This window comes from Bidens hawaiensis, unplaced genomic scaffold, assembly GCF_021521415.1.
Source record: "Bidens hawaiensis isolate Kalapana, Puna unplaced genomic scaffold, B.hawaiensis_p1.1 tig00006387_1, whole genome shotgun sequence".
Lineage (NCBI taxonomy): Eukaryota > Viridiplantae > Streptophyta > Magnoliopsida > Asterales > Asteraceae > Bidens > Bidens hawaiensis.
In genome coordinates, this window is record NW_027491429.1 from 926,962 (window position 1) to 950,258 (window position 23,297).

Sequence of the window (23,297 nt, forward strand, 5' to 3'; positions counted from 1 at the left end):
TTGGCAACCGCGCGTCGAAAGGTTAACTTATTCAAAACACTTATAAAATTTCAAAGGAAAAGATGAGGAAAACTTCCACGCAGGTCAGATACAGGTAAAGTTTAGCCATCCTACTAAGTGAAAGTGACGGTCTTATCCGCACAATCACGAAAGAGGAAGCAAAACTTTAACTTATTATCTGCCACGTTGAAAAGTTAACTTATCTAAGTACTAAAGAAATTGCTAAGTTAAAACAAAATATGAGCGAAATAAACAAGGCAAGGCATTAACAAATAATTTTTATTCCATCAACATTCAAACATTACAAGAATTGCTGGGTACATACCCGCATACAAGATTAGAAGTCTACAAACATAAAAATCTACTCTAATGGTGGAAAGGGATCTAAAGTATCAAGCTTCAGGACCACTCCCACTTGGACCCGCACCATCAGTAGAGTGTGGCGGTTCAAGGAAAGCTTTGAGGATAGCTAGCCCATCATCAGCAGCAGCAATCTCGTTTACCTTCTCCACCACCGGATGCGGGAAGGCGGCATACTGATTCACTGCTTGGTCATACGCAGCTTCAGTATCCACATTGTAAAGAGGGAAGTTGGAAGGCGGAATGCCTTGTTCAACAAACCCTAGACCAAGCAGGAAGCCAGCCTTTTCCCCATCCTCATGAGAAGCGTTGAGGGCTGCGCTCATCGCATCGTCATATGATGTGTTCGTGAAAACCCGATGCACAACCTAAAAAACAGAAGTATATCAAAAACTCTTCAAAGTGTAAGGAAAAGCGTACAGAAATTGTGAAACTGCGCATACCTGCGACAATGCTTCTCGAAGAAGCCATTCCTTGGTAACCAGAGCCTCCTGGAGGGCAGCTTGAGCTTCATTACGGGCGCGTTCGGCTTCGTTCTTTGTAAGGTTGGCAAGCAACACATCTTTGGCTGCAGCCTCTTCGACGCCCTTTAGCTTACGCTCAGTGTGGTCAAGCACCCCCCTCTGGTCCAAGATCTCTTGGAGCTTCTTGGCATCTTCAATGGCCAAGGCATCATGTGCTTGCTGGAGCCTCTCTAATTTGGTTTTAAGTTTCTCATCTCGATGCGTAGAGGCTCAGCAGCAGCTTCAGCCTTGGTGGCCCTCTCGGTTGCGTTCCGTGCAGTTTCCTTAGTCAACCGAAGCTGTTCATTAACAGCTTGGGCGGCCTTGGAACGGGCCTCGAGACGAGCCTGAACGTCAACCTCAAGGGCCTTGAAGGCCTTCTCCTTTTCCGCAGCAACGGCGACAAGCTTCGCATTCTCCTCCCGGATAGCCCGCGCCTGAGCCACTTCAAGGCTACGCGCCGTCTTTAACTTGTCGTTTTCACGACAAAGTAGCTCGACGCGCGGCTGCATCCAGGCGAGGAGGATTCGGAGCTCGTTGGACAGCCTACCTTCCTGGTAGCTGGCCATGGCCTCCCCCAGCGCACCGCTTGGGGCGGCGTGACGCACCCATTCGACGCACTCCTCAGCAGTCCGGAGGGTCGTTCCTCGGCGGATCTTCCACCGAGGAGCGTACACCTCGTTGGAATCACGAACTGCAATAAAACAAAAAACAGTTAAGAGAGAAATGATGAAATGGATATAGGCCAAAATAACCCTACGCATCTGTAGGGTCGACAACAGGCCGATAGCCACCAAACCCATCACCTGAACCTAAGGGATATCCATCCAAAAGGTCAAGGAGACGGGAAGGAGGCAGGGATTGGCTAGACACCCCAACCCCAAACGAACCTGAAGGACTGGCCGTAGTCGCAGGCGCTGGAGGAGGCATGGTGGAGGCTGCCGCGGTGAAAACCAACGGAGGTGAACTCACCGGAGGTGAACTCACAACCGTGGCCGCGGCTGCGGAAGAACCCGCAAGAGAAATCACCGCCGGCTCAGTGATGGATTCTTTGAAAATGGCACTGACATCCGGCGGGGATAATGTTACAGCTGGAACAGTTGGCTCAACGGGATGAGCAACTGAACCAGTACTGCAAGCAGGCGTAGCCGCCTGGGTCATCACCGTGAGCTCCACTCTGGAATGCCGTAGCATCCACGCCTGCACGAAGACAAGATATATAAGTATAATAGCGGAAAGATATGAAGTTAAAGTTATGTACACTTACGGGTCCTTTTGAGCTTGAAGGTGCGAACAGGCGGGGAAGAACCCGATGGAGCCGGCCTCTTCGTACCGGTCACCGTCGTCGTCCTGGGCTGCTCGGAGGTGACAGCCGTTTCAACCTCCGGAGCAGTGGTCTCAACACCACCTGGGTTCCCCGCCGCCTCTTCACTCTCGGTCTCTGACTCAGACCGGTTCACCTGGTCGGCGGTGGAGGATACCTTCGCCTTACCCTTCCCGCCAGCAGCCTTCTTCTTCCGCGCAAGAAAAGGACCATCTGCGGATTCCTCATCAGAAGATGACAAGATTAGAGGAATTCCAGCAGAGGTTTCAGCATTCAGAGGGCGAGGGTTAAATAGTCTTTTACCTGGCCGCGTGGCGCTCAGTATTTCGTGGCCTGGCGGGTAGGCCTCCACAAACCGATCCGCAGTCTGTGCAAGGATGGGCAACTCGTTCTCGTCAAGAGCGCGAGTACCCAACCGAGCGGGACCGTCAGCTTCCCACGGATGCAGGAGGGACTGCAAGTCATTTCCCTCTGAAATAAAAAGAAAAATAGTTAGAAAAAACCTTAAATCAACAAAGAAGACGGAGCATACCGTAAGGGATAAAGTTCAAACCGTATTCAAGTACGATGGGAATTTGTGGCGCATCCGCCCCAGCATCCTTCCACACCCTGCTCATACCGAGCATCACCATCCCGGACTCCGGAAAGCGGTAAACCGGAGTCTGGATCCGGGAAATCTTGGAGAACCATTCCGCCTCCTGGTAGTTGGAGGCGTGAAGGCTGGGGAGAGCTCTCCCGTTCTTAAATGTCATCGCTATAGGGACGACACGTGCAGAGATGTAAAAGAACTCCCGCTTCCAAGACCGAAGACTGCGCTCGGTAGCGCAGATCTTCAAACCCTTGATCCGGGTGACCAGGGTGTACCAGCCTTGGATGCACCTCCAGGAGTAGAAGGTCATCAGGCGGTCGACGTGGGGATCGACGCCAAGAATGAGGCACAGCCACTCAAAATGGCGGATCTTGGCGATCGCCATTGGGTGTACCTCCGTCAGGTGCACACCGTGTCTATCCAGAACACGGTATACAAACTTCGTCAATGGGAACCTAAGATTCCCATAGACGAAGAAGGCGGCATATACCCCTATTTTGCCCTTGGGGGCATCGTACACCGTCTGGTGTGGCTCCGGAAACTCAGGCTCGAACGGCTCGAGCATGAACTTCCGGACGATGTACCGGTAAAGCTCGATGGGAAGAGCACACTGGCATTCGCCAGCAGTGCTCTTATCGTCCTTATCGGACGTAGACGTCGGGTTCTCGACATACAAGTCAGACTCCTCAACGATAGCTTCTGGATCATGAGTAGACGACATGTTTTGGAGGTAAAGAACGATTTCAGGAGAATGCTCGACAGAAAGAGTATTCGCCGGAAATCGCTTAGAAGGAGAAGAGAGAAGTGAAAGTGTGGATTACCAAGGACCCTCCCCCTCTTTATATACTCATCGCAATGAATGCGATGAATTTAATGCGGAGGAGAGAGAAAAGAGCTGGTGCAATGAAACTATGACACGTGGAAAAAGCAAGCTGGCAACGGCTGTTGACGGGACGCGCGCCGTAAAATCCGCACCCACGCGCCCAAAAAATTGCGCCCACGCGCCTGAAAAAGCGTCTGGAATGACCATGTACTGTCACGTCGCCATAACTTCCTGCACGTCCTGACACTGTTAGAAGAAACCGTCGGACGACGTTTCAACAGTTTGGACTGTTCTTATCCTTTCACCAACTCTTCGAATTTCAAAAAGATTCAAAAGTAAGCGGGACTATACCCCTTACCTTGGCAACCAAGTAACTATAAGACAGGTGCGAGTACAGTGTCAAGGCAAAACCCTTCACATACTTAGCACCCGCAGGGAATGGACGCCAAGAATACCTTGGAAGTAAGATAACTATAAGACGAGTGCGGGTACAATGTCAAGGCGAAACCCTTCACATACTTAGCACTCGAAGGGAATTGAAACCAAGAAGGATCTTCTGGGTCATGCTTGCGGAAAGGGAAATAACATCCCCGCATAGCGGGAACGTTGAGAACTAGATTGTTTGAAGCTCCAGGATGGAATTGGTTCTTTAACATACGTGATCACTATGTTTAAAACTACCAAAACCTCGCGGAGAATCTACACAAGTGAAACTCAACGCTCCTGACTTGCGAGGAGGTTACACACCTACCCGCATCAGACCCAAAGATCAAGCAGAAAAGTCAGGAATTTCTGCACGTGACATTAGGGAAACCGCGGGAAGAATCCCCACGGACAACCTTAAAACTAAATCCTTTTCAAAACCACTTGCTTAAGTCCAAAGTTCACCTCACTTATTAACAATTCATGAGAAGTACATTGGACTGGGGGGACTTGAAGAGGTAGGTCCCAGCAGAGCCCAGTTGGACCCGCAAGACTCACCTTGCAGAGGGACGTCTGCGCAAGGACCAACTGGTTCCGCAGGACCCACCATGCTCATAGATGAAGACCTTACGCGCAATACGCCAGCTGTTCCCGCAGGGAAAGCCTCCCAATGGTGAAGTACACCGCCTGACCCCGCAGCTGCGGATACAAGCCATCAGGGAAGGCTACCCGCACTAATAGCAAGGCTACACGCACAAGGCACTCAATAATTCAGTGTCACCTGAAGGAATGAGCAAGGCGGGAATACTCCCGCCCAAATGAGCCAGTCCGTACGCTTCTGGAAGATCTTTTGTACTATACCTGCCAAGGTATGGACAAAATAGACAAGATCTGACCAAAGCAGCCCATGAACCAATCACAGGGTGACAGCTCACCGACAACAGTACGAGGAGGAGCATGCTCTAGTACTGTTTGTCACTATTAGCCGCTGCCTACTCACCAACCCTTGTGGCACGCACAAAGCCTGCAGTTGGTGGAAAGGGAACAGTACATAGCCGGCCTTGTCACTATCAGCTGCTTCCTACCCACCAACCAGCATGGCACGCGCGTAGCCCATAGTTGGTAGAACAGGAATATTCTACAGCTGGCTGTACCTGCTTGGAAACCTACCTTCGGCTATAAATACTCCAACACCTTGGAACGGTATGATCATCTTGTATCTTACCTTCACTAGCTATTTCTCTCAATATACACTTATATTCAAGAGCAATCTAGTCTGATTTTCACGCCGGAGGGTGGTCACAAGGAGGAACCCCCCCCCCCTTCTCAGTGACGAGCTCACGGTGTCTGTTTTGCAGGTCATCTGAAGAACATCCTTCTTTGCCGGACCTAACCCTCGTGGGAAACATTACTTAACCCCCAGATTATCCATAATCTGCCCGGGGTCACTTAGTGTTTCTTCAATTGTTGTCGGTAGATTTCAAGAGTCAAACTGTAAATGTCGCCCAAAGAATGTAAAAATTAAGGATGAAACTATTTGAATTGATAGTTTATTTTACTTCATGGATTATACTAAGAGGGTTGTTTATTAGTTTAGTATTACTAAATTGACACACTAATCATATATTTACCAACTCAAAACGTATCACTTTTCTTGTTGAAATTTCACATAATTACAAAAATATCATATAAAAAAAATCCAACCATCCTAACTATTAATTAACACACTGATTATTAACACTCGCATATTTTATAATTGTTACTCTAAGATCTCGTGATTAAAAAGAGTAGATAAAGCAACGGTAAGACGATAACGAAGATCAAATCACGTTGATTCTTGAAATACCTGTGATGAACTTCTCAAAACTTCCAAATCTCACCCAAAGATCAAGGAAAATGAAGAGAAAATACTTTATTACTAAGATTCAAGTCTGACTTCTCACATTACATTAGCATAATACAAATAGACTTTCAAATTCGAAATGAGCCCAAAAAAGGCCATGGGCCATACACAACCCCAAAAATAAAAATGTAAAATATGCTGAAAAAGCATAAAAAGGCCCATAACTTAATTTAGAATGCGTTTTTGGGCTTCGGAAAAGGGAAAAACCATCGTAGGCCGTTTGCCACAACATGCTCCTCTTCTCAAGCTTCGATTTGACTAGTCATGGGGGCTTGAAACGGAGTTTCGTAGGCCAAGTTATGCCCATTTTCGTGGGCCACCTTTGAAAGCACGATGCCTCCAAATATAACATGGCACTGTAACATTCCGAAATTTCTAAGAATATTATAATTAAATAAATTAATATCAGTGGAAAAGTTTACTCGGGTTAGTCGGAAAAAAAATTAATAGAGTAGAAGCTAGTATGGGTCGGGCTAGTGTTGGGTAATGGATATGGGTTATAGACTTGGGAAGGAAGGAAGAGGCCATGGGCTTAAGCCCATGATCCATAATTATATAAATCTTAATCCCCATTTTCCATTCATTTCACACATAATCCATACACCACCAAAACACACACTTAGCTCTCTCTCATCCTACTCTCTCTCTAGCCGAAATCAAGAGGAAGAAGAAGGATAATCGATTTCTGACCCGAGGTAATAATAGTTTAATATTGTACGAGCCTAAAACGTTAGTTATAGTCGCGTAACGACGAGCCGACACCGTTAAACCGTTTAAATCACAAGATCCGGGTGGAATCGGGTATAAAACGGACCTAAGATGAGTTTAGGGATCACCCTAGCTCAAATCTGGATCAAACGGGACGAAAAACGATGAAAACGGTGGAAGAACGAGTGAGATCTCGTTTTTCCGGCAAAAACGCGGATTTCCGGAGATGACGGCGCCGGAAAGGCTGCGCCGGAAAAGATAAAGGTGTCAGGGAATGTTCCCTGACCTAACCCTAGTTCGCTAAGGAAACTTAGCGAATCAGAGGGTGATTCTTTAGCTAGTTCGCTAAGAAAACTTAGAGAACTAGAGGGTGATTCGCTAGCTAGTTCGCTAAGGAAACTTAGAGAACTAGAGGGTGATGCGCTAGCTAGTTCGCTAAGGAAACTTAGAGAACTAGAGGGTGATCATTAGCTAGTTCGCTAAGGAAACTTAGAGAACTAGAGGGTGATTCTTTAGCTAGTTCGCTAAGGAAACTTAGAGAACTAGAGGGTAATTCGTTAGCTAGTTCGTTATGGGAGCTTAGCGAATTAGAGGGTGATTCGTTAGCTAGTTCGTTATGGGAGCTTAGCGAATCAGAGGATGATTCTTTACCCAATTCGTTAAGGGCAAAGTAAAGAACTAGGAGTTTAATATAAAGGCAGAATAGTCCCTGGACTTAGAAAGGAATGAGATAATTACATAGTAGCCCTTGGACTTTGATAATTTATGAAAGATGCCCTTAAAGGATTAACGAGTAACGATTAACTAACCGGGTAATGATTCAATGAAGTAAAATCGGCTTAGACACGTAAGACTAATTAAGTAGTAATGAGGATGGCTCGAGAAGGAATAATCAGTAGCCGAAGAAGTAACCACGTTCATGTGAGTTTCTAGCCTCATTCCTTGTTATGTTTTCGGGGCTGTGTGCATACTCGATGTGTTGTTAATACATTTATCCTAAATGATAAGTGTATGTCATATGTGATATATGTGATGGATATGAATGATTGCTTGTCGGTACGCGAACGATCTTCGGATATTGCGCGTACTGTCAGGTTAAAAATAAAGGTACGAATATTATATATCGAAGATGTATGAACATTACAAATGAACACTTGTCGGGGCGTGAATGATCTTCGGATATTGCACGTATCGACAAGGGGTATGGTTGTTAAATGAATGATGTAAAGAACGCCTAGAGTGTTCTTATGCTATAATGTAATTATTGTATATGTGAAGTATGTGTGTACAGGTACACTAATGGTATGTGAGTCCTAAGTTCGACATAGTAAGTTAGGATGGCGAATCCCTCTAACTTCTGTTGGACATAGACTTGGCAGGTGATGGCGTAGTTAAGGACTGCGGGCCTTATACGTGATGTAGATGATAGATGTAAACGTAGATAGGGACGGTGGGCCTTATACGTGTTATAGGAGATAGACGCCAACGTAGATAAGGACTGCGGACCTTATACGTAATGTAGATAGGCGTCAGCACAAGAAAGGACTGTGGACCTTATACGTGCTATATTTGTGTTGTGGTAGCATAGGGGAAGACTGCGGACTTCGTACGTGCTATGGTTATAGGTAATAGACGCCAACGTAGATAAGGACTGCGGACCTTATACGTATTATAGATAGGCGTCAGCACAGGAAATGACTGTGGACCTTATACGTGCTATACTTGTGTTCTGGTAGCATAGGGGAAGACTGCGGACTTCGCATGTGCTATGGGTTAGGTTGCAACATAGGGAAGGACTGAGGACCTTGTACGTGTTGTCAATATAGGATGGTACAGGGAAGGACTGCGGACCTTGCACGTACCATAACTGGTGAACATAGGTAAGGACTGCGGACCTTTTACGTGTTCACGATCTTGAGTACAGGTATAGACAGCGGACTATGAACGTACTCTCGGTAGACTGAGGTTAGTGATTGTAGATATGTATGTATGTATGGTAGTAGGGTAACGGATTAAGTATGGATATGTATCTTCGGATATGTTTGTATGTGTATGTATTGTATGGCGTCTGATTAACTAGAACTCACTCAGCGTAGCTGACTTTTAGTATGCACGCAGGTGAGCTGATTATAGAGTTATCATGAGGACGGCACATGGCATGGACTGAACGGCTGGCATCTGAAGATGGAAGAAACGATGTTTTAAATATGATATTTTATTTGTAGAACTGTGTTTATGAGTAAATCTGACGCTAAAGTAGGGCTACCGGGTTCGGGGCCTTACAGGCACACTCTTCAATACTTGGGCCTCCATCAGTAGATCATATATCAAATAAGAAATTAATAAAAAAAAGTTTTAACAATAATGCAAAAAGGGTTTAAAAAACTCATAAACGAAACCCAAAAATTAAAAAAATAAAAACAAAAACAAATTGTTAAAATATATAAAGAGTAAAATAAATAAATTAATTAAAAAATCCAAAGAACTAACAATAGCTTTATTCCTCAAGATTTGGTCAATACAACTCCCAAAAAGAGACCCAACACTTCCCAATTTCTTATAGTTTTATGAAGTTGCATAAAAAGAACAAGAAAAACACATCACTGATAATTTATCCATTGAGAACTCCAAGTTTTACCAACGACCCGCGAATGTCAGCGACACTAAACTGATTGGGTGATTGAATAATGTTAGAACTGTCTTTGGGCCATACGTCTGAAAGCGGGTAAATTATGTTGGCATTAAGTTGGTCGTTAGTATTACTAACACCTCCAAGTATAAAGGATTTATGAGCACCACCAAGAAATCCTTCATAATTAGTGTCTCCCCTTTCGCCAATAAAAACGACCACTTTTGTTAAGTCCATACCCCAACGGAGATATAAATACCTGAAAACATATTATTGAATGGTGAAAATGTTAATTCGTGGATTGGACCTGTCGAGCACGACCCAGCCCATTACCAGACCCTTGAGGCCCGTGGTCCTAGAAAAGACCTAGTATATTTATAAATTAGGGTTGTTTACGAGCCGAGCCGAACCGAGCGAAGGCTTGCTCATTTACAACCGAACCGAACGGCTGAAATTCGAACCAAGCGAAAACCGAAACGAGCCAAAATAGAATTGAGCATTTTTCGATCGAACATCGAGCGATTTCGAGCATTATTTATTTCTTTTTCACTTTAAAATTTTCAATAAGAAACAAATTTGAAGGTTGTAAATAATTTATATGTTATAAATAAATTAGTAGTTTTTAGACAAACGTGTAATACATTATAAGTTTTTATTAAAAATAAGTTTGAAGTGGGATATAATGATCATGTAAACAAACTTCTAATATTCTAAAAACTTGAATTGAGCAAATAAAACTATAAAATTGACGGAATATGAAAATTTTAAAGGGGTAAAAATAATTGTAAACTTATAATTATGTGTTTAGTCTATATATTTATATATTTGTTCATATATAATTATATATAAAATAAATAAAAAATATTCGAGCCGAACCGAACCGAGCAGACCTTTGCTCGTTGCTTGGCTCGTTTACAAACCGAACCGAGCAGGGTGGCTCGTTTTCAATCGAGCGAAAAAACGAGCGAGCAATTTCTGAGCGAGTTCGAGCGACGAGCGGTTTGGACGGCCCTGTTTATAATAGACGTGTCTAGAGGTGCGAATACCAGTTCCAGTTTGGGTCAACAAAAGTCAAAACCAGTTTTGGTTGGAATCACTAGAGCTTGACTCGTTTGAAACCGGACTTTGACCGGTTCAGGTCGGGTTAGACCGGTTTAAAAAGTCGAAAGGGGTTTTTTTTTGGAAGCGGGTTGAAGAAAAGTCGACCAGTAATCTGCATTTAACCTGTTCTGTTTGGGTTTGACCGGTTTCAAAAAGTCAAGTGTGATTTTTGTTAGAAACAGACTGAAGAAGCTCAAAGAATAGAGTTTGACCGGGTTCAAATAGATTCAAAATATACCCGATTTCAACCCTACGGTTCGGGTCAGTTCCTAATCGGTTCTAGCAAAATCTGTTTCTTTGTGCACCTCTAGACGGGTCAACTGTCAAGTATGGGTTAATACTAATATATTGGAAACAAAAAATGTTGAGCATGTATACACACCTGAGGGCTTGCGAACGAGACGCTAATACCGGAATAACGTTTATTTTCCTCCCGTTTTGGCAATAAATAACGTGACAACTAAGAGCTTGGATTGTCATCATCTTCCTAAGCTCCTTTGCAGGCGGAACCTACAAGTTAAATAAGAAATATAAGATAAATGGAGAACGCGTCAAACAGGTTGAAAGTCAGTTAAATAACATAATAAACAAACTTACCAATGCTGGATTTCGAACATTAAAAGCATAACAATAATTAGTAGAAACCGCTTCGTCTTCTGTAACAACATGTTCTTCCTTTTTATTTTTGGCATTTTTGTCAATAACCGAAGAAGCCCATCTAACCAAAGTCTTTCTAAGCCCCCCACCGCCCCATCGGTATTCAATATGCGAATGATAATAAAGATCAAACACAAACGGGTTATCTTCCGAATGGGAAGACGTGTAGTACAGATCAGCACCACTCCTGCAAATAAACGCGTCAAAATCAGACGGGTTTATACCGTTCGAAACCATAAACGAGTGTATTTCTGCCATCTGTAACGACATCGCCAGTATAAACCCGACCGACCCGTCATTTTTTTCTTTTTATACCGCCTCGAAAACCTTCTTAACGTTTTCGAAAAAAATTTTAATATTATCGGCATCGACTGCGATTACAAAGATATGGTTTCGTCTTCTTAACGCGGGAAACTTAGCTTGATCAGATTTTTCTCCCGACACGGTTCGTGATGCGGTTTTTACAATATTACCCTTGGAATATGACAAAACCGCATTTAATAGTATTCCTAACATGCATGGACAACTTATATTGGACGTTGAAAACTCATCGACAATCCTTGTTAGGAAAGCTCAAGTCATGATTTTTAATAGTTTACATGCACCAAGGTAGAGCTGAAGATTTGTGGTTTTTGTCACATTTTTATGGAATTGGTCATATCCCAATTAGAGGTACAAACAAGCCAAGCCGAGCCCCGAGCTTGGCCCGTTTAACTTATACGGAACTCGAGCTCGAGCTTGGCTTGTGAGTATTTTTCCAAGCTCGAGCTCATCTCAGCGGTTCGCTTTACTATTTATTAATTAATTCTTTATATTTATAGTTATTTTTATATATGTTTTTTTATTATAATTTTATATATAACCTAATATATATTTTTTTTAGTTATTTTTTCATAACATTATTTATATTATTTAACTATTATTATTATTATATATTAAAAAAATTATATAATTGACAAGCTCATGAGACGGCTCGAGCTTGATAAGTGAAACTCGGGCGAGTGGTCATTTATTAAGCGAGTTACTTTTAGGCTTGGGCCCGTTTCGATCGAGCCTTTTCATGAGCCGATACGTAAGCCTTAATCCCAATAACACTAGAGTGTTGTCTATGTAATTCTGAACTTAGGTTACTTGAAATTCGAAATAATTAACGAAAGCAAAAATGAATTACAAATGTGAGGACATGATGCATTAACTAAAATTTGGTTTGTTTACAACATTTTTTTTTTCACAAATAAAGAAGAAAATACATACGTACAAGAAAAACAACCAATTATATGCAATATGTTATTCACTCAAGCTTACGTACCACACAGTCGTAATGAATTACAAACTCACAAATTAAACACTTAAAGATCGTCCTGTATTGGTGTCCATAACTACAAATGTCACATTCACCATCACTAGCAATCCCTTGACAGAATGAAAGGGGGGTGTGGATGCACTTCAATATTGTTATATATTCCCCCAAATTTCACATTTACAAACCCATGAATGGCTCTGTTATTATCGGCGGTATCCGCATGTGTTTCATACTGAAGTATTGATGGAGCACAAGCTGGATGCATAGACTGCATACACTCATCACAATGATAGAATGGATAACTAGGATTAAATCCCACCTCACAAATTTCACAAAAATATTCACTTTTATGATTCTCAGCGGGGAAGTATCTCCACTTCATAGGATGCTTGTCACACTTGTGCGAAGTTTTCTCGGGTATTAACAGAGCGCATTTTGCTTGTAGATAAAAATCATCACAAACATGACAACCGAATGCAAAATCATCCCTCCAAAATATATCCGCGCACATGTTACAGTCAAGGGCATCGTAACCGCCTATGTTTTGAACTATTGATAGGAGGTGATTTGGATGAAAGGCATGAGTGATTGCTTTAGGTAAGAAAGGCACAATTAACGTCGATATAATACGTGCATTCCTCACAATAGTAGACAAATCCATTGCAATTTAAGTGACATATATCGCAATAGAATACTCCGAAAAACTTACCCGGAATTTTTGAATGGAAAAATAGGGTATGTTGTGGGTGGCCAGGGTGATCTTTTAGTTCAGTAGGTAGTTGGGTACACCACTCATGGAGCACAAAGTTACAATGCCTGTCTTCATTAGCACACGCGTAAACTGGCCAGTAGTAATTGGTCTCAAACATCTTGGTCTCAAACATCCATCGCACAAAAGTTCAATCTTTTTTATAGGGTCATGATAGGATATTGATTTTTTTCTTGAATAGGCATGTCTTGTGATATCAGTGCATCGTGCATCCTCAAGAATTAGTGGATGTTGGTGACTAATATATGTTTTAGTGACCTCTAACGCACTACACTCATTTTCCTTAAAAAACATGTGTTTTAGTATGCTGTAAGATGGATTAGGAAAGAACCACTAAACATATTATGTAGATATAGCTACGTACCAGGAGATGTAACTATGGACATGAATGGCTCATTTCTTGGTGTTGCGCAGTCTAGATGGGTATAGTATCTACACTTTTCACATTTATAAATCCAAAGATTTTGATTAGAAAATGTTTTATTGCATACCCTACAACGTGGGAAAAATTTAGATTCTTGATCCGCATTTGGAAAAGAATAAGCAAGGGAGAGCATATGAATATGGGAGAAAATTTTGTTTGTTGTATGTTGGATATGCAACTGTTTTTGGTAGAAAAGCACAATGACTATGTATGAAAGAGTTGGCACATGTGGGACAGTTATAGAAAATCCCTTTATGTTCCTTCCCACATACATCACACTCGCATAAAATTTGTTTGTTGATGTAAACTAGTGGGTGGTTGTCGCTAGGATGATGGATGATATTTTTAGTAGCCTTTTCGTAGCACAATCCGCATCAATGGCAACATCGCATTGAGAACAATAATAATGAAATAGCCCCCTAGATCGATTGCTACAAATACTACACGACAATATCTTAAACCGCAACCAGACTTTTATTTTGACGGAGATGGGGTTAAAAGAATGATCAAAGACCCACATAGTATGACCAATGTGACAAATGTCTTCCAATGTTTCTGGAAGCTCTGCACAAAACTTATGGGAGTCGTAATTACATTGGCTACATTTATAGTAATACCTATGAAGCCATTTGATTTTTTTGTTACACGTCACAAGAGGACTGCAAATTTTATTGTGCAGTTAAATCCACACTTTCATCCTCCTCTTCTTCATGTTGCAGTTGCTCTGCCCACAAGTCAATTAGATCTAATGGATGTATGTGAAAGTGTGTGAACATTATAAATTTTTATATATTTTTTTTGGTATCAAAACTAGCGAAAACAACAAAAAAGAAATGAAAATTATATGAGAATTGGAAAGAGAGCAAATCAAAGATGAAAGGGATGAATTATGAAAACATAATTATAAGCTACCATTTGTAAGCACGAAAGACTTTATAATGAGGTCAAGCATGCAACAATATACATTCTTAACTTTATTCTCAAGGTTTTTATATATTTAAAGATTATATATTCTTATATTTATTCTCAAGTTAATGTAACTCTTTTTTTAACTTTAATTTTTATTTTATTTTATTGTTTAATCAAGTTTGAGTATTTTTTTTTTCAGTTATAACTTTTGGAATATAATCTTTTATAAAATTCCCAGAAAACTGTTATGACATGCTTAAATTCATCTACGTTTCGATGTAAGTTTTTTTCAGAACGAAGTTGTACGTGATAATGTACAAGATAACTAATTAGCATAGACGAATAAGGTCATTAAAGCTTTTTTTGTCATTCTTTTCTACGATAGTGGTTTACGTCTCGGTCTAACTTTTGTTAATTTACGTTTTAATGTGCCGCGACAAGTGAGTTAATGCTTCGCGACATGCATGATCCATTCAACGCTTTAACATGTCAGACATGAAACGATAAGACAATACACGATAAGATATGATGACATGTGATACTAAACACGAACACGACACGATAACTAATCGTATCATTTTTCCAAACACGAACCTGTTTAGTAACAGGTTAACATGTTAAGAGACATAAGATTCAATGAATAATACATGTGTCATGAAACAAAAAATTTAAAACCAACATAAAAGTCTTAACACATAATCCAGAAACAAAAAATCACAAACCCATAACATACTTGAAACAAAAAACCACATAAGCAATTCATAAAAATATTGGTTATGACGAGCACGAGTGAAATGCCGTATGTAAGCATGACATTAGGAGTATATATTTATTTATTTATTTATTTTAAATTAAAAATCTACACATGTTACTAACAAGGTAACAGGTCTTTACCCTATTAGGACAAAATTTAAATATATCTTAAACATGTCAACCTGTTTAAGACATGAAACATGTTTAAGACATAAAACATCTTAAGCTTAAACCCAAACATGTTAAAATCTATGTCGTGTTGGTCGTGTTAATAGGTCTTTGTCATAAATTGACAATTCTAGTTTTTCGTATGATTTAACGCCGCGGCCCAACTCGCGGTATTACCTAGTTACAAACATATTTGACAAATGTACGTAGTTAACATTAACACGGTACATAACTAAAGTCTAAATATATGTGTGTTCGTGCATGTAAGCAAGGTATTTGTTAAAGAGAAAATGAAGTGGCATCCAAGTATGGGATTGATTTGTTACTTTCTTCCTTTTATATTCTGTTTTACCCTTTTCTTTATAAGAAGTCTTGCTAAACTCACTTATCATATATTTACGAACTCAAAATCACTTTTCTTGTTGAACTTTCACATAATTATAAAAATGCTATTAGAAAAATCCTAACATCCTGATTATTAACACTCATATATTTTATGGTTGTCACTCCAAAATCTCTTGATAAAAAAAAAGTAGATCATAAATCAAAGAGAAATTAATGAAAAAAATTTATAACCAACATAAAATTCTTAGTAACTACATAATCCACTGCATATTTGAAACAAAAAATATTACAAACTCATAACATACTTGAAACAAAAAATCATAGAAGCAAATCAAAACATCCATTAAAAATAAAATATTGGTTCTGAATTCTGACGCGCACGAGCGAAATGCCATATATAAGCATGACTTTAGGTTTAGGACTTTAAGAGTGTATAGTTATTTATTTGTTTTTAAATTAAAAATCTGCACATGTTACTAACATGTTAGCATGTCTTTAAGGACACAAATTCAAACATTTCATGAATACGTAATCCTGTTTATGACACACAACATGTTAAGCTGAAACCCAAACCTGTTAAAACCCATGTCGTGTCGGGTCGTGTTAACATGTCGATCAGTGACATAAATTGACAGCCTTAGTTTTTCGTATGGTTTAACGTCGTGGGCAAACGCACAAGTCGTAATACCTAGTTACAAACGCAATTTACAAATGAACGTAGTCAACATTAACATGGTACATAACTAAATATATGTGTGTTTGTGCACGGACGTAAGGTATTTGTTAAAATTAAAGAGAAAATGAAGTGTCATTAAAGCATGGGATTTATTTGTTACTTTCTTCTTTTTATATTCTTATATTCTTTTGAAAGAATTCTTGCTAAACTCATAGATCATATATGATATATCTACCAACTCAAAATCACTTTTCTTGTTAGAAATTTCACATAATTACAATAATGTTATTAAAAAAAATCCAACCATCTTGATTATTAATTTGTTATTCTAACATCTCATGATTAAAAAGAGTAGATCATAAATCAAATAAGAAAATAATGAAAAAAAGTTTTTGAAAATTGAAAAGAAAGAGAAACAATATAATAACGAAACCAAAAAACTAGAAAAAACCAAAAACAAATTGTTAAACATAAGTTAATTCATATTAAAAAAAATAATGTAAAGGCATTCAATTTTACAAAAATAGTTCTAAAGTTTACACGTTTGAATATTATTTGTTGGGCTGAAAGTAATTTTAAAAAAATATGGGCCGCAAATATCAAAAATTTCTCGGGCTTAAGACCGGTTTGCCGGTAATTACCGGTATTTTATACAAAAACCGCCGGTACGATGTTCTAGCAAACCGGTCAAAAATACCGGACTCAAAATACCGGCCTACTGTGCGAAATACGGTTTAACCGGTTCAACCGGCGGGTTTGAACCGGTTTTTAAAACACTGCCAACAATAGCTTTATTCCTCAAGATTTGGTCAATAGAACTCCAAAAAAAGGACCCAACACTTCCCAATTTCTTATAGTTCTATGAAGTTGCATAAAGAACAAGAAGAACACATCATTGATAATTTATCCATTGAGAACTCCAAGTTTTACCAACGACCCGCGAATGTCGGCGACACTAAACTGATCAGGTGTTTGAATAATCTTAGAAGGTAAATTCTGTTGGCATTAAGTTGGTCGTTAGTATTACTGATGCCTTTAAGTATAACGGATTTATGAACACCACCAAGAAATCCTTCATAATCAGTGTCCCCACTTTCACCGATAAGCACGACCACTTTCGTTAAGTCCATACCCCAACGAAGATATAAATACCTGAAAACATATTATTGAATATTTGAATGGTAAAAATGTGAATTAGTGGACTGGACATGTCGAGCACGACCCAGCCGATTACCAGACCTATTTGGCAAAGGGCTTTTAGGAGCTTTTTTGGGGCTTTAAGCTACAAGCTTTTAGAAAAAGCTCATATCTAATAAAAAGTATTGTTTGGTAAGAGGAGCTTAAAGCCTTTTAGAAGATGAGAAAAAGCTCTAAATTGAAACGCTACTATAGGTAGCGTTTGAGAAAAGGCTCCACAAGCTTTTACATTTTAATTTACAAGTTTGGTACTTGAACTTATATCAATTTTTGTTAATTTATATAATAGTTACACATTCAACCCTTATTCAAAACTAACTACCCCATGACTGTTTTAGAAGCCATAACTTTTTCACACGTTAATAATTTTTTAAACAAATTACATCATAAAAACGAGCATTTTATTCTCTTTAATTTGAGTATGATATTGCTATACTTCTTTAACTTTAAAAAATTAACATACTACGTAATTATCGGTTAGGATCGGTAAAAAGTCGAGTCAGATGAGCTCGATTCATGTGTAAGACCAAATTAGGAGTCGAATCAGATGAACTTGAATCATGTGTAAGACCAAATTGGGGTCAGAACGAGTCGATACAAAAATGGTTAAATTAGTTCGATTCGTGTCGGTAAGCTTTTGAGTCGAAAGGGGTCAGGTCAGAACATATTTCAATATTTCAGATTAAAACAGTGCATGTTCAGAAAGGGATTCATATCAAAATATGTTGGTTTAAAAAATTATCTATTTGAAATTACTATATATTTCAACTTTATTTCTTGATTTTCGACATCATTTACAAGCTTACTGCTTTTCCATGAATTACACGTCTACATTTAGGTTATGTATGCACTGTCATCAGGTGAATCATGTACCGACACTGATTATGCGGTTGATGTTAGGTTGTGCGCCCATCCCGCCGCACCACGCGGGCACCCAGCTAGTTTTATTAAAAGCTTATGCTACTCTGCCAAACACCTAAATATTTAAAAGCTACAGCTATCAGCTTCCAGCTTACAGCTAACAGCTACCAGCTAGTTTTGCCAAACATGAGGTATGTTTGGCAAGGAGCTTTTAAGAGCTTTTAGGAACTTCAAGCTTTAAGCTTTTAAGAAAAAGCTCACATTTAATGAAAAACTTTGTTTGGTTGGAGTAGCTTCAGGCTTTTAGATTGGTAGAAAAAGCTCCATATTTGAACGCTAGTATTGGCGTTTGAGAAAAAAGCTAGCTACAAGCTTTTACATTTGAATTTAAAAGTTTGGTACTTGAACTTCTATCAACTTTTGTTAATTTATATAATAGTTACACATTCAACCCTTATTCAAAACTAACTACCCTACGACTTTTTTAGGGGCCATAACTTTTTCACACGTTAATAATTTTTTAAACAAATTACATCATAAAAACGAGCTTTTTATTCCCTTTAATTTGAGTATGATATTATTATACTTCTTTAACTTTAAAAAATTAACATACTACGTGATTATCGGTTAGGATCGGTAACAAGTCGAGTCAGATGAGCTCGAGTCATGTGTAAGACCAAGTTAGGAATCGAGTTAGATGAACTTGAGTCATGTGTAATACCAAATTAGGGCCGGAACGAGTCGATACAAAACGGGTTAAATTAGTTTGGTTCGTGTCGGTGCGCATTTGAGTCGAAAGGGGTCAGGTCGGAACATGTTTCAGATTAAAACAGTGCCTGTTCTGAGAGGGATTCATATCAAAATAGGTTAGTTTAAAAAATTATATATTTGAAATTACTGTATTTTTCAGCTTTGTTTCTTGATTTTCGTCATCAGTTACACGCTTACTGTATTTCCATGAATTACACGTCTACATTTAGGTTATGTATGCACTGTCATCAGGTGAATCATGTACCGACATTGATTATGCGGTTGATGTTAGGTTGTGCGCCCATTCTGCCTCACCACGCGGGCACCCAGCTAGTTTTAGTAAAAGCTTCTGCTACTCTTCCAAACATCTAAATAAATTTAAAAAGTTACAGCTAACAGCTACCAGCTTCCGGCCTTCAGCTACCAGCTTTCAGTTTTCAACTTACAGCTAACAGCCACCAGCTAGTTTTGCCAAACATACCCCTTGTATAGTTATAATAGACGTGTCTAGAGGTGCGAATATCGGTTCCAGTTTGGGTCAACAAAAGTCAAAACCAGTTTTGGTTGGAATCACTAGCGTTTGACTCGTTTGAAACCGGACTTTGACCGGTTCAGGTCGGGTTAGACCGGTTTAAAAAAGTCGAAAGCAGTTTTTGTTGGAAGCGGGTTGAAGAAAGTCGACCCATATAAAACTGCATTTTGGCATGTTCTGTTTGGGTTTGACCGGTTTCAAAAAGTCAAAATTGGTTTTTGTTAGAAACAAACTGAAGAAGCTCAAAGAATAGAATTAATACTTAATATATTGGAAACAAAAATGTTGTGTATGTATACACACATGAGGGCTTGCGAACGAGACGCTAATATTGGAATAACGTTTATTTTCCGCCCGTTTTGGCAATAAATAACGTGACAACGAAGAGCTTGGATTCTCATCATCTTCCTAAGCTCCTTATCAGGCGGGACCTACAAGTTAAATAAGAAATATAAGCTAAACGGATAACAAGTGTACCCGTAATAAACAAACTTACCAATGCTGGATTTCGAACATTAAAAGCATAACAATAATTAGTAGAAACCGCTTCATCTTCCGTAGCAACATGTTCTTCCTTTGTATTTTTGGCATTTTTGTCAATAACCGAAGAAGCCCATCTAACCAAAGTCTTTCTAAGCCCTTCACCGCCCGAATGATAATAAAGATCAGACACAAACGGGTTGTCTTCCGAATGCGAAGAGTTGTAGTGAATTACAAATGTGAGAACGTACACAATGCTTTAACTAAATTTGGTTTCTTTATTACATATTTTTTCACAAATAAAAGAAGAAAGCACGAAACAGAAAAATAACCAATCATACACAATATGTTATTCAATCAAGCTTACGTACCATACAGTCGTAATGAATTGCAAACTCACAATTTAAACACTTAAAGATCATCAAGTATTCGAGAATATAAGGACAAATGTGACATTTACCATCGCTTGCAATCCCTTGACGAAATGAAAGGGGGTGCGGATGCACTTGAATATTTTTATATGTTCCTCCAAATTTCACATTTACAAACTCATGAACGGCTTTTTTGTTACCCACGGTGAAATGAGCATGTGTTTCATATTGAAGTATTGATGGAGCACAAGCTATATGTATAGACTGAATACACTCATCACAATGATAGAATTGATAATTAGGATTAAATTCATTCTCACAAATTTCACGAAAATATGCACTCTTATGGTTCTCAGTGGGAAAGTATCTCAACATCATAGGATGTTTGTCACACTTGTGCGTAGTTGTCTCGGGTATTAACAATGCACAGTACTCGTGTATATAAAAATCATCACAAGTATGACAACAGAATAAAAACTCTTTCGACGACCCAGATTCATGCTCGCACATTCTACAGTTAGTATAAGTTTTTTGAACTCTTGAAAGGAGGTGATTTGGATGAGAGGCATGAGTGATTTCCTTAGGTAAGAAGGCGCAATTAGCATCAATACAATACATGCATTCCTTACAATAGTAGACAAATCCGTTGCAGGTTAAGTGACAAATATCGCAACAGAATACTCCGAAAAACTTACCCGGGAATTTTGATTGAAAAACCAGCGTATGTTGTGGGTGATCAGGGTGGTCTTTTAGTTTAGTGGGTAGTCGGGTACACCACTCATGGAGCACAAAGTTACAATGCCCCTCTTCATTAGCACACACGTAAACTGGCCCACTCATAATTGGTCTCGAACAACCATCGCACAAAAGTTCAACCTTTTTCATAGGGTCATGGTAGGATATTGATTTTATTCTTGAAGGAGTTGGGCTTGTGATATTAGTGCACCGTGCATCCTCGAGAATTAGTGGATGTTGATGACTAATATGTGTTTTAGTGACCTCTAGTGCGCTACATTCACTTTCCTTGAAAAATACGTGTTTTAGTATGCTATAAGATGGATCGGGAAAAGGGAGATGAAGAAGATCAGGATGTTGAACATCTTCATAATTTTTAATGGTTTTGCCTGGACCTAATAAAAAAAATTACGCACTAATTAATCAATCATAAATGAAGAGCCACTAAACATATATATTATGTAGATATATATATATAGCTACGTACCTGTAGATGTTGCGCAATGCATATGGATATAGTATATGCACTTTTCACATGTATAAATCCAACTATTTTGATTAAAAAATCTTTCATTGCATACCCTACATCGTGGGAAATACTTAGATGCTTGATCCTCTGTTGGAAAAGAATAAGCAAGGGAGAGCGGATGAATATGGGAGAAAAAATCATTTGTTGTATGTTGGATATGCAATTATTTTGGTAGGAAAGCACAATGACTATGTATGAAAGTGTTCGCACATGTGGGACAATGATAGAAGATCCCTTTATGTTCCTTCCCAAATGCATCACACTCGCATAAAATCTGTTTGTCAATGTATACTAACGGGTGTTTATGGCTAGGATGATGGATGACATATGTCCGTAGCCTTTTCGTAGTACACTCCGCATGAACGATAAAACCACATTGATAACAATAATAAATAAAAGGTTGCCTAGAAGTATAGTGACACAGTATACACCACAATAAACTATGCCCAAAATCGAAGAGGAACATGTAATGACCAACGTGACAAATGTCTTTCAATTTATGTGGAAGCTCTGCACAAAACTTATGGAAGACATAATTACATTGGCTATATCTGTAGTAATACCTATGAAGCCATTCGATATTTTTGCCACATATGTCACAAAAACACTGGAAATTTTGTTGTGTTGTTAAATCCACATTCTCATCATCCTGTTCTTCATATTCTTCTTCATCTTCATGTTGTAGTTGCTCTGCCCACAAGTCTATGAGATTTAATGGATGTTTGTGTAAGTGTGTGAACATTATAATATTTTATATATTTTCTTTTAAGTATCAAAACTAGCAAAAGAAAAGAAAAACAAAAAGAAGTAAAAAATGATATGAGAATTAGAAAGACAACAAATCAAAGATGATTATAACCTTCCACTTGTAACCACAAGAGACTTTATGGTGTATAATGGTATACATTCTTATCTTTATTCACAAGTTTATACAATTAAAGATTATATATTCTTATCTTTATTCATAAGTTTATGCTAACTCTTTTTTTAACTTTAAATTTTATTTAATTATTTAATTAATTTTGAATATATATATATATATATATATAGGATTTAGATCAAATATTAATGAAATTAACGTGCTAAACGTAATAATCAAGTAAAGTAATTATATATACAAGTAGAGTAATTAAATTATAGAGTAATTATCAATTTATCATAGAGTAATTACATAATTACTCTACCGGTATATATCTACTTGATTCTCACATTTAACACGATTCAACGTTTTGACTTATGTTTTTGTATGGTTTAATGTCGTCGCGCAACGCCAAATCGTAATATCTAGTTACACACACATTTTACAAATTTAGTTAACATAGTAGTAACTAAATATATGCGTGTTCTTGCACCCAAGCAAGGTATTTATACTTACCTAAATATGTATGTGTTCTTGCATGCATGCAAGGTATTCGTTAAGAGAGAAAATGAAGTACCATCGAAGTATGGGATTGATTTGTTACTTTCTTCTTTTT

At 38.9% G+C, this 23,297-nt stretch overlaps 1 protein-coding gene across 2 annotated transcripts in view; it reads right to left on the reverse strand.

Annotated features, from left to right (window-relative positions):
* Positions 1–11,519, reverse strand: part of LOC143632367 (putative sucrose-phosphate synthase 1) — a 28,453-nt gene extending 16,934 nt beyond the window's left edge. The window contains exons 1-3 of one of the 2 annotated variants that reach the window (XM_077100911.1): positions 10,961–11,519; positions 10,746–10,873; positions 9,117–9,521 (exon numbers count right to left, since the gene is read on the reverse strand). In XM_077100911.1, coding sequence (XP_076957026.1) covers positions 9,245–9,521; positions 10,746–10,873; positions 10,961–11,290 — 735 coding nt within the window. In that variant the 5' untranslated portion in view covers positions 11,291–11,519 and the 3' untranslated portion in view covers positions 9,117–9,244. Of the gene's footprint in view, positions 1–9,116; positions 9,522–10,745; positions 10,874–10,960 lie in introns of those variants that run through there. The other variant, XM_077100912.1, reaches the window with a different exon arrangement.
* Between the last annotated feature and the right edge of the window lie 11,778 nt (positions 11,520–23,297).